Genomic DNA, 17,167 nt, shown 5'->3' with positions numbered 1-17,167 from the left:
TACTTAAGTATTTCTAAAACAACGACAAATCAGCAACCGTTCAGTTTTTTTAAACAGTTGAGCATGTTATATTTAAAGTTTAGAAAATTAAAAAAAAACTTTTTGTATGTATCATATTCATTTGGTTTAGTTCCTTTTTCTTATTCTGTTCATTAAATGTAGTCATTACTTCTTAATCTTTCTGCCATCAATTGTTTAAATGTGAGAACAAAGACAATGAATGTCCTACCTCAACAACATAAGCTCTATCTTCTGGTTCCAAGACAAAATCTGATGTTCCAACATGACCAGTATTGATTCCAACCGTTCTGTCGAAGTCTCTTTCCTATAAAATATTCATCATAAGACCATTATGATAAGTTATCTCTTCCAGATGACACTTTTTTGACAGTTGTATTTCATTTGTATCATTGGTTGATATAGTCTAACGTTTGATTTTGTCAGGTTTTATGGACTTTACCCTTTTTGAATTTACCTAGGGGCCGGTATTTCTGTTAATACTTTTTTCCCTTTGTCTATTTACATACCTTATACAAGAAATCTAACTCCTGTAGGAATAACAACTAGAAATTGGAATTGTGAAAAACTAGAGATTGATAGCGTTTTATTATGTCAGTTTTTATGGACTTCCCCTTTTTGAATTTGCCTTGGAATCAGTATTTTTGTAACACTTTTTTATCCAAGGAGACAGAATAAAATAAATTTGCTATATCGATATGTATGTTTATTCAGGTAAAAAAATGATTAACCAAATTTAGCAAGTTCCCCAACCGCTGTTAACCGTTTCTATAGGATAGTAGACGACTATCCTTCATTGTTAAATGTGTCAAAATTCATTTTTGAAGTCAATAGCTCTTATAAGAAGTCAATAAATAGTTTCAGTCATATTTTACTGTTAAAAGTTTCTGTATATCTATAATAGTTTTCCATATAGAAGAAAAAAGACTGAATGCGTCATAATCGTCAATTATGGGTAATTTCTTCTAAAAGTAGAATCTTGGTTTGTTTGTAGATCTAGAATTGTTGATTATTATTGTTGTTACAGTTTCATTCTATTTATAATAGTTTTCAAAATAAAAGGCAAAAACTCAAAATTCGTCAAAATTGTTACTTAAGGGCAATAACTCATGTTAGTGGTCAATTAATAGTTTCAATGATGTAAATATTTTTGTAGATATTTACCTGCTTTGGCCAGGTGAAAAATAAAAGACAAATAGAGGGACAGAAAATGGGTTTGGATTCAAAGAATTAGGAAACTTAAAAAAATATATGCTCCATTTTGCAGACTTTTGAACTGTTGAGCATTAGGAACTTTTACTCCCACCAAACCAAAGACATCATAGTTTCTAACAAATTAACAGTTTACAATCAAGCCAACATTAAAATATAGTTCTGTTTCCGGTCTCCTTACCTACCGTAAATTCTCTATTCTAGGTTAAGCACAGCTAAAATTTTTTCTGCATCCCTACCTACTCTAAGTGTCTACCCTAAAACATTTTATAGATATTTCTGGTTTAGAACCGTTAAGGTCCAGACACCTTTGGTTCAGTGCAGTTAAAAATCAGACATTTTACCTATATAGTCTATTTTAGGTATTTTTCAAAACTAAAGTTATGTATCAAGGTAACCCACCATTGGTTTCTGGAAGAAGACAGGAAGACGCATAGTTTTTATGGCCTCATCAAAACACCATTTTCACTAGAAAATCTTGCATATCACAACTAAACGTTATCATAGGTTGAAAACTTTTGTTCAGATCTTAAAAAAAACTTAAGCTAGGAGTTAAGTCAAAAGAAAAGACATGTTGTCATATAATATTGGCAACCTTCAAAGCGAATACAAAGAAAAAAGTTATATTTGTATTTGCACCAAATTTTGGAATTTGATATTCAATTATCGATTTTAGAAGATATTTAGAATTTTCATTTTGTCATTTCATAGTAAGCGGTGTAATATCGTTCCTGCATATTTGGCTATAAATCAATACAAGAGTGATGCAAGTTTGTATTGAAATACATTTGTAACTTACCTCTACAAATACCCTTTTCACATTGGTAAGTAGTGCATTTTGTAGAGTGTCAAAAAATGAAAATAGTCCAGTAATATCCTTCCTCTGATATCCAAGAAATCTTTGTTGCAGACATATACCAGTGCTTTGAATAAAGTTCACTAACTCATGGTACTGAATCTGTGAAATAAAGTGAACTATGTTATGTTGTCATATTACATTGGTACATAAAACCTTGAAAAGTTCTCTACTTAATAAAAATTGTTACAGAATTTTTGATGAGTTAAATTTATAACAATTACGATTCTTAAAAGATAAGTATCTTTAGTAAGACAACCTTGTAAATCAGTAATCAAAGTACTGAAGTACTGAACATCGGATGACCGCAAGTTCTTGTGGATGGTCAAAAGCACTTGTCACAGAAAAAAAACACATCTCTGTACCTGAAACTGGGGTTAATGTGCAAGGATATATATTTTTCTGAGACAAGTTCGTGCTATCTATTTGTATATCATTCTATTCTACTATTCTAATAATAGTGCAGTGCAAGTGCATGGTGGACACTCTTCTGTAAAAATTCGATTTTTCTAAAAGATTGGATATGAGTAGGCATTCATATTTTCCCGCAAAAACAATTACAGAGTTACCGGTCCTTGCCGGGATTGTCGCAAAACGTTCTTCAAATATTCTTCCGCATGCTTTAACACAATTTTTCTGTACGTGTGCATAGATATTATCAATGATTGTTTACTTATATATATATAAACATTTTCATATTATTAATTTATGTTCTAAACAAAAATATTTTTATCAGTATTCATTGAAGAGATGTATTTATAACAAACGGTAAGGAATGTTAGTTTGCACTCGTTAATATCCGCGTATTTATCATGTTTATAGATCGGTTACAAACCCAAAACGAAAGTTACGTAATGGAAATCTAGGCGATAGCAATACATCGGAATGCTCTCACGGTCATCGCGATGTAAAAAGTGATGCAAAATATGATTACATGAAAAAGTTTTAAGAAATGTGCTTAAGTTATGCCTTTGTAGAACTCAATATCAAATACTCACAGTATGAATGATAACATATTTATTTCTACAAATTAGAAATAATTATGCAGCTGATTTCCAATAAAAGTGTAGGTCTACGACTGTTCATTGTCAATAAATTATAAACTACTTACTTCACCATTTCCATCTTTGTCTAATGCCTCAAAAGCTGTTGCGGCATTGCAGTTTTCACCAAACAGCAAGTTGGCATGTTCTGTTGTAAATTCATCCTTAAATTGAAAGACACAAGAAATTGTGTTAAAACTTCCATACTAATATACCGTTAATTTTCACCATACTATTTGTGAAATCGTTTTTGAATGCAAAGTAACAATGTTGTATAAAAATATGTTATAGCTTGTATGAGTTGAATTTCATTACTTTTTTCTGACTCATTCCTCTAATATAAATTTACAAGGTTGAACAGTTTAACATTTAGAATCCGGTAAAAATGAATAAGAATTCAAAATTGAGACTGATAAGTCATTTAACCATCATTCACTTGTTCTTAAAATAATGCGGGAGACAGTAATATATATTCTTAATCCTGTTATGATTCATAGCAGAAAACTACAAAATACATCAATCTATATACATTAAAACTAAATAAAACTCAGTCTAACATATGTCTGGATTGCAGAAAAAATAAGAACAACGATTGGATAAACTCACATCTAACTGTATGCATATGTTAATGGATATCCCTTTTTACCAAGTCTTGTTATCTCAAAACCAATACGGAGATTTTATCACAAATGCTTATCAGATAACGTTTCTAGACTCTGGGCGAGCTGGATCTGGACTTATTGTATAGACACTTATACATTGCGGAAGACCATATGTTGGCCTGATAAACTACTTAGGTTTTATGAGTTATCTTGTTGCTGTCTCATTTGGGTATACCCCACATATGTTTTTTTTTTTATTCATATCAACATTGCTAAATACTTATTCTCAAAGGCATCATACCAGAAAATAAGTTTTTTTTCTTTTAAACTAAAATAACTCCCCTAAAAAAAAACCATCAGTTCATAAAATTTTCAACGATTTATCTTATTCTAAGTGAAAAGCAACCCACGGTATTTTTCGCTGAATGACTTAATTGTCTGCTAATGCATCATAAGTATTCTACTTTGGCGTAAAAAACTAAATCTATATGATTAAACAATGATACATGTATATAAATTAAGTTTATATTAGATACACAAATATTGGATCAATTGAGTCAATAGTTCGAAAAGTCAAGTTTAACAAGGGCTAATCACAAACTGTAAACAGGTTATAAAACAACATGACCAAATGTTCAAAACACACAATAAATCGAAGACCGGGTACTGCAGATCTCCTGATAAAACTAGCAGCAAAAGCGATGCTTCAAATTTTCATCATAGGTTGTATGCTGTGAATTACTTTGCAGGGGGTTTTGAACTGCAAGGATGGCCATGCTTATTGTGTGTGTGTTCACCACAGTGTATGTTATTCAGGCGAATAACTTGATTTGCTCATTTATATTTATAAATTACAACTTTACAACTACATGTAACAAACTATGAAAATTGTATATCTTAACACGTCTAAAATAGATTATATGCAGCCTTTCCGTGCGTTTTCTTTTAGCCTTTTTGTTTTCTTTTTTTTTTCAATTTAAGGTTTTTAAACATCAGAAAACTACTGCTCCTCACAAAGACCATTACAAATGTTGAAAGGGAGAAAGAAAATAATTAGGTGGACAAATATATTTACAAAATATACTTAAAGACATGCAAACTTTCAGATTTTGGGTTAATGGTTTGTTTGAACATTTCTTTGCATATTTGCCTTTGTGTAGCTCACTAGTTATGATACATTTACTTTCAATGATAAATATCAGTTGCAGTAAAATTCTGTAGTATGAATTTATTTGATTTTTGACTTTGTTTGTCATAGCATAAGTAAAACTAACTTCAAACTCAAATAAATTTTCAGCAGATTTTGTGGTGATGTAAATTATTTGAATAATATTCAGATGTTTTATAATATTTGAAAAAACACAGCCTTCAGTTTTCAACCTTATATCAAGTTACCTGGGGTAGAAAAATAATGATCCCTCTTCAGAACCGATCGTTAATAATTATCTTAATACTTAACAAATGCAAATCAAGAACCAACTGTCTAAATAATCAAATGCCTTGCACATGAACTTGAACGCACACACAAATCCACTAAACGAATAAATATCTAATTTCATGCATAAAAATAATTAACTGCCGATAAAATAAACAGAAAATTGTTGTGCGTTTTATTATTCTGTTAGAACTCCAACAGTTTAAAACTTGTGTCACTGAAAGAAAGCAAGTAATTCAAGGTAATGCTTTTTTACAGAAATTAAAAGCTCATAGATATAATGTATGCTTATATGGGTGAGGTTTGTGAATAAAAGCTATTAATCATTACATTCATACTTTATAATGGATTTTTATCCGTAACAGTGGTGTATTTCGAAAGATGACATCTGAGTCGACATTTAAATTTGTAATAGCGATATAGAATTTCGAAAATTTATCAGTCTCAAGTATCACCATAAACATTAAAATTTGTGTTAATGCAGTTTTCCCATTTTTGTTAGCTGCATTTCATGATTTGGTTAATATCTTCAATTATGATGGTTTCGGATTCACAAAAAAAGTGGCCTCGAACATCACTAGCTAAATTCGCGTCTAGTGCGATGAATTCGTGCCATTTAACAATCATTGTCACTGGGTCGTTAGCATTCCTTGTGGACTGTTAGTTTCTGATATTAAGTACTGCTCAGTAGTTTTAAACATTCGTTCTTGCATTAACATGCAGATATAATTGTATGTCATTTAAGTGACAGAATTAAGATATTCAATTTGTCGATAAAGGATCGCACATCCGTCAGTAATTTCTCAACAGGATTTGCCTCTACTTTATCATTCATTTCCGTTTGGTTCGGTTCTCTAACGTTCATTTCATATAAAGATTATCCGTTGAAATTGAAATGTGCATCTGGTGCATAAACCTTTGTAGATTTTAATCTTTAATAAAACACCATTGTTTTCCTCTCTATTCATCTGCTCTAATTAACAACACGCTTTTTAAAAAAGTTTTATGGTATTAAGAATATCTACAGAAACAAAAAAAACCAAAAAGACAATAAGTGATACTTCCATTATTAAAGGGGCATTAGCTGTCAAATTCATGTTCACCGATTTGACTCAAATTCTCATATTTGATTTATAACATACTGAAAAGTATATCCAAATTACAATAAGTCTGAAATAAACAGTTAACAATGCATGTACTCGATAATACACATCAGAATTTCGTGTGTATTTTAGTCTAGACGCCATCTAATTAACTATCGAGATGACCTCCGAAGACTGCCGACGGTCACATAACCCGATATAAACATAAACATAAATAAAAAAAGATAGCGACCTCATGCAATTGGATTTTAGGTCTGTTTGATTTCATTTTATACGTTAAAAAAATAAGTTAATTGTCGTTTTTACCTGTATAAGAATGATTTTTTTGTGGATCGAATCAGTCAACGAAATGCACCTTTGTTTCACTTTCAATGTTGACATTCTTTTCCCTTTAATGGCTGAACACGACTAATACATGCGAAGGCCGTACGTTAACCTAAAATTGTTTACTTTTTATACATTGTGACTTGGATGGAGATTTGTCTCATTGGCACTCATACCACATCTTCTTATTTATAGTAACCAATCTCTAGCGAATTGGTTAAATTGAAGGTCACATGAATACGGATTCAATGAGGTCGAATTATTCACTTGCAAGTGAATAATTCATCAGCGATGTTTCTTTGAATTTTTGACAAAATTGAACCAAATTGGCTACTAAAAGCGAATAATTATTTCATTATTTCACTTTAATTAATGATTGAATCAAACAAAATCATATTCTAATTTTTTTCATATCTCGTAGCTAATGCCCCTTTAAAACATCCGAAGAACATAAGTCTTATCTTGAGCATAAAATTACATGTTATAATTTATATATTTTACCATTTTGATTTAACTACTATTGAATGCAGTTTCGACTTATAAATATATGAGTGTCGTTCTGCATACTTAGCAGAAAACGCTTACACTGTCGACGCACCCGGTCTGAACATACGTAAACTTATGTCGTCTTAATCTGAAATAAACCCTTCTTACTGTAAAATGATATCAGTAATATTAATAATACATAAAAAGGTTAACAGGAATAACTTTAAAAAAGTGGACGGGACAACAGATCACACCAATTACCACCAAACCGACTCATCTGAGAAAATAGAGGAACAACCAATAGAGACAAACAACCTCATCTGAGAAAATAGAGGAACAAACAATAGAAACAAACAACTTTATCTGAGACAAAAGAGGAACAACCAATAGAGACAAACAACCTTATCTGAGACAATAGAGGAACAACCAATAGAGACAAACAACTTTATCTGAGACAATAGAGGAACAACCAATAGAGACAAACAATCTTATCTGAGAAAATAGAGGAACAACCAATAGAGACAAACAACTTTATCTGAGAAAATAGAGGAATAACCAATAGAGACAAACAACCTAATCACAGACAATAGAGGAGCAACCAATAGAGACAAACAATCTTATCTGAGAAAAGACAACAGAGGAACAACCAATAGAGACAAACAACTTTATCTGAGACAATAGAGGAACAACCAATAGAGACAAACAACCTTATCTGAGACAATAGGGGAGCAACCAATAGAGACAAACAACCTTATCTGAGACAATAGAGGAACCACCAATAGAGACAAACAACCTTATCTGAGACAATAGAGGAACAACCAATAGAGACAAACAACATTGTCTGAGAAAATAGAGGAACAACCAATAGAGACAAACAACCTTATCTTAGACAACAGAGGAGCAAACAATAGATACAAACAACCTTATCTGAGAAAATAGGGGAACAACCAATAGAAACAAACAACTTCATCTGAGAAAACAGAGGAACAACCAATAGAGACAAACAACCTTATCTGAGAAAATAGAGGCACAACCAATAGAGACAAACAACCTTATCTGAGAAAATAGAGGAACAACCAATAGAGACAAACAACTTTATCTGAGATAATAGAGGAACAACCAATAGAGACAAACAACCTTATCATAGACAATAGAGTAGCAACCAATAGAGACAAACAATCTTATCACAGACAATAGAGGAGCAACCAATAGAGACAAACAACCTTATATGAGAAAAGACAATAGAGGAACAACCAATAGAGACAAACAACCTTATCTGAGACAATAGAGGATCAACCAATAGAGACAAATATCCTTATCTGAGAAAATAGAGGAGCAACCAATAGAGACAAACAACCTTATCTGAGAAAATAGAGGAACAACCAATAGAGACAAACAACCTTATCTGAGAAAATAGAGGAACAACCAATAGAGACAAACAACCTTATCTGAGACAATAGAGGAGCAACCAATAGAGACAAACATCCTTATCTGAGACAATAGAGGAGCAACCAATAGAGACAAACAACCTTATCTGAGAAAATAGAGGAACAACCAATAGAGACAAACAACTTTATCTGAGAAAATAGAGGAACAACCAATAGAGACAAACAACCTTATCACAGACAATAGAGGAGCAACCAATAGAGACAAACAACCTTATCACAGACAATAGAGGAGCAACCAATAGAGACAAACAACCTTATCTGAGAAAAAACAATAGAGGAACAACCAATAGAGACAAACAACCTTATCTGAGACAATAGAGGAGCAACCAATAGAGACAAACATCCTTATCTGAAAAAATAGAGGAGCAACCAATAGAGACAAACAACCTTATCTGAGAAAATAGAGGAACAACCAATAGAGACAAACAACCTTATCTGGGAAAATAAAGGAACAACCAATAGAGACAAACAATCTTATCTGAGACAATAGAGGAACAACCAATAGAGACAAACAATCTTATCTGAGAAAATAGAGGAACAACCAATAGAGACAAACAAATATCATATTTTGGATCTGTGGATTATACAAGGTAAAATCAGCCAAATAGATATCCTATCCCCTAACAACGAAAATCTCCTTAATTAAAAAAAATAATAATAAAAAACTAAATGCATGAAAGTACCAGTTCCTATGGAGGCGTATTACACACAAACTTTTTTTTAACATTTCTTCCTATGTTTGCGTTATATTGCACACTTTTGTGAGATAATTCAAATTTTGAGTTATAACACAAACCTTTGCGAGATACCGCAAACCTTTGAGGGATAACGCAAACTTTATCTCGCAAATGTTTACATTATCTCACAAACATAGGAAGAATTATGGAAAAAGTTAGTGTCGCAACCAGAAATAGACAGAAATTACTTTGGGATATATTAATATGCATGCATTTCTATTCCACTTAATATGAATATTGACACAGTGCTTTGCTTGACATAATAATGCGCTACTCTGACAGAGACTCTTGGAACATTGATTTTTTTATGCATTTTTTTGCTAAATTTGTTATTTGTTCAAAATCAAGAGAGACGAAAATAAAAAAAAAATCTTCTCATGTAAAAGTCCCTTTTGTCTATTAAACTTTAAAATGGCTTTACCATATTTCCTGCTTTCAGTTTGATTATTTGTTAATCTTATTCATAGTAAGTGGAAAAGATTTCTTTGACACAAACGAAGGAGCTTTCACCCATTTTAATAATCACAAAACATACTATAAGACATTAATTCAATTAAAAGTAATTCATGCATGAACTTGGTATTTCTCTAATCGAGGAATTACTATGACTTCGTTGCTCATTATTCCAAATTTAGTCTTCCAGGATATTAAGCAATGAAGTTGAGAATATAACGCTATTCTCACTTGGAGGAGAAAAGTTATCTCCACTTGCATTCTACCTACCTCTGTGATGCCACCTGGTTTCACCTTCGTAGATAAATAACAAGAAATGACCAAACATGTAAAGAAGTAAGTGAACTGTGCCATTAAATATCAGCCTGGTGGTAAGGTGGCCTCTTATTGGGTTTTTTTTTTGCAACTAATCATACGTTTGTAAATTATCGATTAATTTTCAGTATCAATGTATCTGCACATTTTCAAAGTGATGTCATTATGGACTTGCACACAACCGACAATAAATATCATACTTTAACAAATGTGAAAGGTTTTGCTTGGCATAGAACTTAACTAATAGTGTGCAATAAAATAAATTATAAGTGTACAAATTATGAAAACAAAACATGATGCATGTTTGTTATTTATTTTCAAAGCGAAGCTAATGAAATATATGATTCATGCTGTAAAAAGAATCTGGACAATGTATAAAGTAATGGGAATAAGAATTTAATTAGAATTTCGACAAAAACGTGTACAACTATTATACAAAAGGAAAAAAATATAGAAAAAACGTCCATGGAAGAACACTAGAACCGGGTATATAAATTAAAACAGGAAGATCGAGTTGTTTTCCATGTATGTTGGCGTTTGCTTTTGTTGTAGTTTAGTGTTTCTGTTGTTCCGTTATTTTCCTCTTATAGTTGATGTGTTTCCCACGGTATAAGTTTGTTACCCGGATTTGTTTTTGCTTAATCGAATTATGACTATTGAACAGCGGTATACTACTGTTGCCTTTATTTACATAGATCATTACATTCAGCAGTACTATTTCACTTTAAATGACGTGTTGGAGTGATGAGAACCGTCAATGAAGTAGTCAAATTATAGTCAGTTATATATAACGCAAAAGTGACGTGACGGTCGTAAAAAGTTATTAAAAATAACAATAACGGTATTCTCTTCAGATGTTCGCCCACCCTTGCAGATGATAAGCTTATATTTTTTTTATAAAATTGTATAGTGAGAAGTTTCATATAATTAATATGTAAGTTTTATGCTCACTGATCAGAATAATATCTCAATACAGCCATGGGATTAAAAATATGTCTGCTTAATTTGCTTCATATTTGTTTTCAAGCGATTGTATTTGCTTAAAACCCAAAACCCAGCCTAACATATATGTCAACAATGAGAAACCTAGGTAAATGTTGTTTTTTTTCTGAATGGGATATCAAGGTTTTTTTTATATAATCTCTTTATCACAATTCAACTGTCAAATCTAGGTGCTCCGTTTAAAATCTAACATACATTTAGTTTAATTAATAAGCTAGGTGAGTGATACAGCACCCATTAGAGTCTCTAGCTGTGTTGCGTTTTTAAAAGCTACAACCGCTTGACAATTTATGAAAAGATTGACTATATTTGTTAAGTATTGTCAGCACTCTTAATATAGCAACAGTAAACGTTTTATATATAAAAGGCCTGTTCCCTACCAACAGACCAAGCATTTGACCTACCAATCAAGAGTGAATTATTTTCAAAATTAAAGTAAAAAATGCACACTTTGTACAATAACCGAAAATGTACAATTTCAATAACAGTTTACACAACTGATTGCAACAGATATCAAATAAATGTACACACACTGAAATGTCTCGCCTGCTTTACTGATCATGATTGAATTTCATGTTGAAAGTCTTTACTACAGGTATCATTGAAAATAAGGTAAAAGTTCGATGAACCATGCTAGACGGACAATCTTGACATCAACCTTATTGAAGTTGACCTACTGCTTACATTATCTGAGAAAAGGGTCTTGCCAAAAAACTGGACGTTGACCCATGAACCATGAATTAAAGGTCAAGGTCAGATGAGGCCTCCTAGACGAACATAAACACCTTCAAATAATACCAATTCATTAAAGATAGTTAATATATAGCTTAGATTAGCAGATACCGACCTAACCACAAGCACGTAACATTGACAAATACACCATGAAAATGAAGTTAATGTCAGAGAAACCCTGCCAGACAGACATATACACCATTTAAGCATTCATTTCACCAGATAGTTGACCTTTTGCTTATGGCATTTCAGAAAAAGAGCTAACTACGAAAACTTCAAGATTACCAATGCACCAAAAAATGTCAGATGAACCTTTCCAGACGGAAGTGTATTCTTTAATTTTTAGTTTTAATTGACATTCGGTTAAGCATCTAGAATTATTCATGAATTTACACGATGATTGATATAAGTACGCTGTCCATTTTAACATTACAACAGAGTTATTTCATCAAGTTTAAAATAGATGGAATACATCATGTATATGAAGCAAAAGGACAATGTCCAATTGCTGTGCAACAGGGGATAAAGAGAAATATTATAATATTTTTATTTGAATTTTTTTTTCTCAGTCCAACTCAGAAAATGGTAAAACGAATATATATTATATATGTATATATACTAACTAAGCTTAAATGGCATAGTCTAAAAAAATAACATTCTGATCTGCAAAATTCCATCAAAAATCGGTCAATAAATTAAAATGTTGAATAAATTATAAGCAATTAAAGCTTGCGTCTGAATGCAATGATCTATATTACCTTATCAATCTGTAGTTAATGATTTAAGAATATGAGAATTAAATCTACATTTTCGAAACTCATTCTTTCAAATGAGTAAAACATCGATTCAAAACATTGAAGAAAAAATCATAGGGTAGCATTTAACCGTTATTATTAGCATAGTTTTTTTTTTTTTTTTTTGTATAATCCGTACCTATGATATATGACAATTGATTTCTGATTTCACATAAACTATGATTGTCAATGAGACAACTCTCCACTAGAGATCAAATGACGTAAAAGTTAGCAACTATAGGTCGTCGTACGGCCTTCAACAATGAGCAAAAGTCATACCGCATAGCAAGCTATAAACGGCCCCGAAATAAACAACATTTTTTTAAGTCCCGTTTCTTGTCTTCTAATAATGGTTGGGTTGTATTTTTTTTAGATTGCAAACAACTTCCAAAACAGTAAAATCACTTTTTCCCTAAAAGTGAACTTTATTTTGAGGACCACAACAGTCTGGAAAAATATTATGAATAGGTGTGAAGTGAAAATGTTGATTCTAAATAGAAATTGGTTTATCTTCTCGACAAGTATGAATGCATTACAGTCTGGAATTATGATTGGTGCCTTATATTTCTAATCGTTTATAACAAGACAAGATCTGGGAGCTTATTCACGAAGCATCCATTAACTAAAATAAACTGTCAGGTCGACTGAAAGTATCGTATGCATACTGTATTGTTGGGTTTTTTTTTGGGGGGGGGGGTTTAATTGATACGTTTCTTCATTATGTATTTAAATACTTACATCTAGGAAAGCATTCGTTAATTCTGTTCTGTCAATTTTGTCGTCTTTGTCCAAATTGTGTTTCTTCAAGACCTTGAAACAAAAACAAATAATTTAAAAAGTTTAAGATAACTTTTAATTGGAGTGTGAATAATTAAACGAGCCCCATATCTGAAATTATGGAACTTTTTATCTAGCTTTTCCAATGAACGAAAAACACATAACAAATAATTTTAAGTAAATATTGCCAAAACATATGGATGTAAGGTATAAGACATGTACATTGTATCTATTTGTCGTTTTTGTAACTGTTTCCAATATTGTTGATTACTTTGATAACTGTGTATTAATATTCTTAAACATGTAATGCAAGCTTAAGCCTTTTTAGAAATAGCTGAAAAGTAGGTATTCGATGTGGAGATAAGATCAAAAGTTGTTCACACTATTTATGAAATATGTTTAGAATATTCTAGACAAAGAAAATATCTAAACAGAAAGAAAGTCGATGTAGAAAACATTTGAGGATTATAATTTTGTAGAAATTTAACGTAGGTTCTAATTCCGTAACCTAATCACAGAGTAAAAATAAATTTGCATTGCAATAAGACAATTAAGGAAAAGTATACAAAAAATTTAATCTTATATAATAAGTGTACCTTTAAGAACGCATCAACAGCCATTGTAACTCTGCGATGTTCACGCTTCGCCTTTTCTTGGACATTTTTCTTTTCTAATTTCTTTCTGAAATCAAAATGAATAAACTATATAAATATAAAGCGATGTGATATGACTGTCATGTTGGTATGTACTCTAAAACTGATATAATACCGTATATCGACAAATTTTCGCTTGTGTCAATTTTTGCTTTTTTCAAGGTAGACATTCAACCGCAAAATTTACCATACGCATTTTTATTTGTTCACTGTTCACTGAAATGCATTGTACAAGGCAATGAACGCGAAAAATGTATAACATACAATTAACTAATGTTGCAATTCAACTAAGTGTGATTTAGATAATATTCACGTTTTTGTTTCGTTTCAAAGTTTTCAATTGGAAATTGGATTTGACTGTATCAGCTTCTTCTGAACGTTTGCGTTTATATCGTTTGATACGTAGTTTATATTCACAGCGAAAAGAGAATATATTGCGTCGGGCGTGCAAAATTATTAAACTGGTATCTTTGACAATATTTTTACAACCTTTTAGTCGATGCCACTGTTACTGGAGGTTTCCTCGGGTGTATCACCAGCCCAGTAGTCAGAATTTCTCTATTGACAAGAAATAGCATTGCTATGGTCATATTTATAAATTGAAGTTTTACGAAACTTTGAATTGTTCTAAATACTAATGAGGATTGTCTACCCAGGTAAAAACCTGACAAAAACATTTGACAAAACCTTTCAGAATTTGGGTCCTCATTGCTCTTCAACTTCGTACTTGATTTGACCTTTTAACTTTTTCGATTCGAGTGTTACTGGCGAGTCTTTTGTAGATGAAACGCACGTCTGGCGTACAAAATGATAAGGACTGGTATCTTCGATATTTTTTTGCTAGTACTTTATATTTGGCCTCCATTGTATCATGGTTTGACCTGATGAAGGTATTGCCATAACAACGTGTCAGAGACCAGAAATCGGTTTATTGGTGCCACAGATTGTGAACTGTCAGTACCGATTTTAAGATATAAATATACATTTTCATTGTATATTTCGATTTATGACCATGTATTTGTACATACTACATCAGGCAAGCAAAGTTGACCTCAGCGATTTTGGAAGTTCTGTTTCCTGATGGTCTTATATTGTTTATGTATTTTGCTTCCAAACGTTTTGTCTCTAGCGTACCTGATGGTATTTCTGTAACACGTGCTATACCCACAGAAATAGGTATCACGCATTTATATTAACATTTTAATACAGCAAATGTTCAACTACCTCGCGGTAACGACTAACTCTGCATGGTCCACCGCTTGTGTTGCTGATCACTTAAAAAAGTAGGGGATCCAATAACGTTACAAAATATATCGTCTCGTAAAGTTCAGATAAACTATAATTGTGTGATATGATAAGTCGTACGAACATTAATCTTACAAAGTTTCTCTCGTATTATCAAAAGATCCTATGAGTTCTAGAAATGTTTTATTGGAACCTTCGTCTCATCTTTTCCGTTATTTATGAAAACCTTATCAGCTTAAATTGAGAAATTTGGACATCTCTGATCCTCACTCATATGAAATTTGAACAGATTTGGCGTTATAGTTTCAGAAAAGAAGAATAAAAAAATCTATCTATCGGCATTTCTCCTGACAGTCACAGTTGTATCCGAAAACTAGGACCTAGTGTGGTGTTAATGCCTTCAATCATCATTACAAGCAATTAGAAATATGAATCGCCTAAGGCAGTCACGACAGGTTTTTCATCCGATAGCAGGTTTGATAAGTTAATAGTTAAGAAAAGAGAAACATTTCATATATCTTTGTCAAGTGTGCTCTAAAGAACAAGATAAAACTGAAGTCAGGTGATGTCATTTTAATGACACTTGTCATTTATTCCCGGAGGATCTTATAATTTGCTAACACAAAAGAAAACCTCTGGGAAAAATTGATTAAGTGAGACTGAACAGTAATAATAAAATTGTTACATTCCTGTACGGCATGTTCAAACCACTGAGCTGAAAAGTACAAAACAATTCTGTCTTGAAATCGATTTATTGTCGTATGTTTAACGTTTAGTGACACGCACATTATATTTAGAACGATTGTGATCTTCAATAAGTTTACTAGAAATCCCAACTGAATGTTGAAATCGCTGCTTCCATTTCTGACCGGCATTGTCCCAAACACAAAATCCAGAATGTATTTCATGAGTTATTTAAGGAATGACTATAATATTTTTTTCTGTCTATGAAGAAATAACATTTTGTATGTTATTTCGAATAGAGAGAAAAAAATATAACAGTCATTCCTTTACTTTAATTCTAAATTCCATTTTTAAGGAGTAAATCATGAAAAAAAACGTTGATGACGTCAGGGTCACATGACAAAATAATGTCTATGAGCTGATAGACAAAATATTTCAACCAATCAGAAGACGAGTTACATAAAAAAAAATGTTTTTTTTTAAATTAACATTAACAAATCCAGTAAGTTAGATCAGTTATTTTCGTTTAATATCATATACGTAATTGAATTTCAATTGAATTCCGTCAGATTATAACAACCATGCAGATTTCAGACAAGTACAGTTTACAAATATCTCCAGTTTAAATAACATTTGATTATAGGTTTATAAAGATTACTAAACTTTGACCCTAAGGTTATAACAACAAATGGAATAAATCTGATTAGGCTTGTTATTGCTTTGTCAATTGATTGATAAATATATGATTTGTAACTGATTATATTGTCAAACTTGCTAAAATCATTTCGAAAGGTTTTTAACTCTGACGTGAAAATTCTTTTGTAATTTTTTTCTTTTTTTTTTAATGTCCACAAAGAGTTTTCTTAATCAAATGACTCCTGCTTCTTAATGAATAGAATAGAGGAGACTGAGTTAGAATTGAGAATGGAAACGGGGAATGTGTCAAAGAGACATCAACCCGACCAACTTTAACTTGATCCTTATGTAAATTTCAGTGGAAGCTAGCTCTTAAATTTGTTTATACAATAAATCTTGAGAAAGTGTTGCACAGATTACATTAAATATTTATTATGTTAAGATCGACTTACTTGGCAAGTTTTGTGTTAGGAAACTTATCTAAATGAACCCCTATTCTTCTCTCTAAAATGTAACGGAACACATCAGATTCGGAATCAGCATACTGAAATAAAACAAAAACAACGACATTAAAATGTAACGGAACACATCAGATTCGGAATCAGCATACTG

The 17,167-nt window shown here is 31.6% G+C and overlaps 1 protein-coding gene and 2 long non-coding RNA genes across 15 annotated transcripts in view; 1 reads left to right on the top strand and 2 right to left on the bottom strand.

Moving 5' to 3' along the window:
- Positions 1–17,167, top strand: part of LOC127710157 (uncharacterized) — a 460,084-nt gene that overhangs the window by 341,099 nt on the left and 101,818 nt on the right. The window lies entirely within an intron of this gene.
- LOC127709794 (uncharacterized) overlaps positions 1–17,167 on the bottom strand; it is an 86,384-nt gene that overhangs the window by 2,305 nt on the left and 66,912 nt on the right. For 3 of the 4 annotated variants that reach the window (XM_052215438.1, XM_052215461.1, XM_052215454.1), the window contains 7 exons: positions 17,008–17,099; positions 13,934–14,018; positions 13,299–13,370; positions 9,988–10,011; positions 3,198–3,293; positions 2,030–2,188; positions 230–325 (listed from right to left, as the gene is read on the bottom strand). In XM_052215438.1, coding sequence (XP_052071398.1) covers positions 230–325; positions 2,030–2,188; positions 3,198–3,293; positions 9,988–10,011; positions 13,299–13,370; positions 13,934–14,018; positions 17,008–17,099 — 624 coding nt within the window. The remainder of the gene's footprint in view (positions 1–229; positions 326–2,029; positions 2,189–3,197; positions 3,294–9,987; positions 10,012–13,298; positions 13,371–13,933; positions 14,019–17,007; positions 17,100–17,167) is intronic. The other variant, XM_052215443.1, reaches the window with a different exon arrangement.
- Positions 3,300–9,977, bottom strand: LOC127710096 (uncharacterized). 10 transcript variants are annotated; one of them, XR_007985939.1, is made up of 3 exons: positions 8,002–9,977; positions 7,481–7,958; positions 3,300–7,394 (listed from the first exon to the last, which is right to left on the bottom strand). It is a non-coding gene; the product is annotated as an uncharacterized LOC127710096 (long non-coding RNA). The 10 variants fall into 10 exon arrangements; XR_007985995.1 differs by having other exon boundaries at positions 7,830–7,958; XR_007985968.1 differs by having other exon boundaries at positions 3,300–7,695; positions 7,873–7,958.

Source organism: Mytilus californianus, unplaced genomic scaffold (genome assembly GCF_021869535.1).
Source record: "Mytilus californianus isolate M0D057914Y unplaced genomic scaffold, xbMytCali1.0.p SCAF_1, whole genome shotgun sequence".
In the NCBI taxonomy this organism is placed as follows: Eukaryota; Metazoa; Mollusca; class Bivalvia; order Mytilida; family Mytilidae; genus Mytilus; species Mytilus californianus.
The sequence above is the reverse complement of the archived record's forward strand: the minus strand, read 5'-3'. Positions and strand labels throughout refer to the sequence as shown.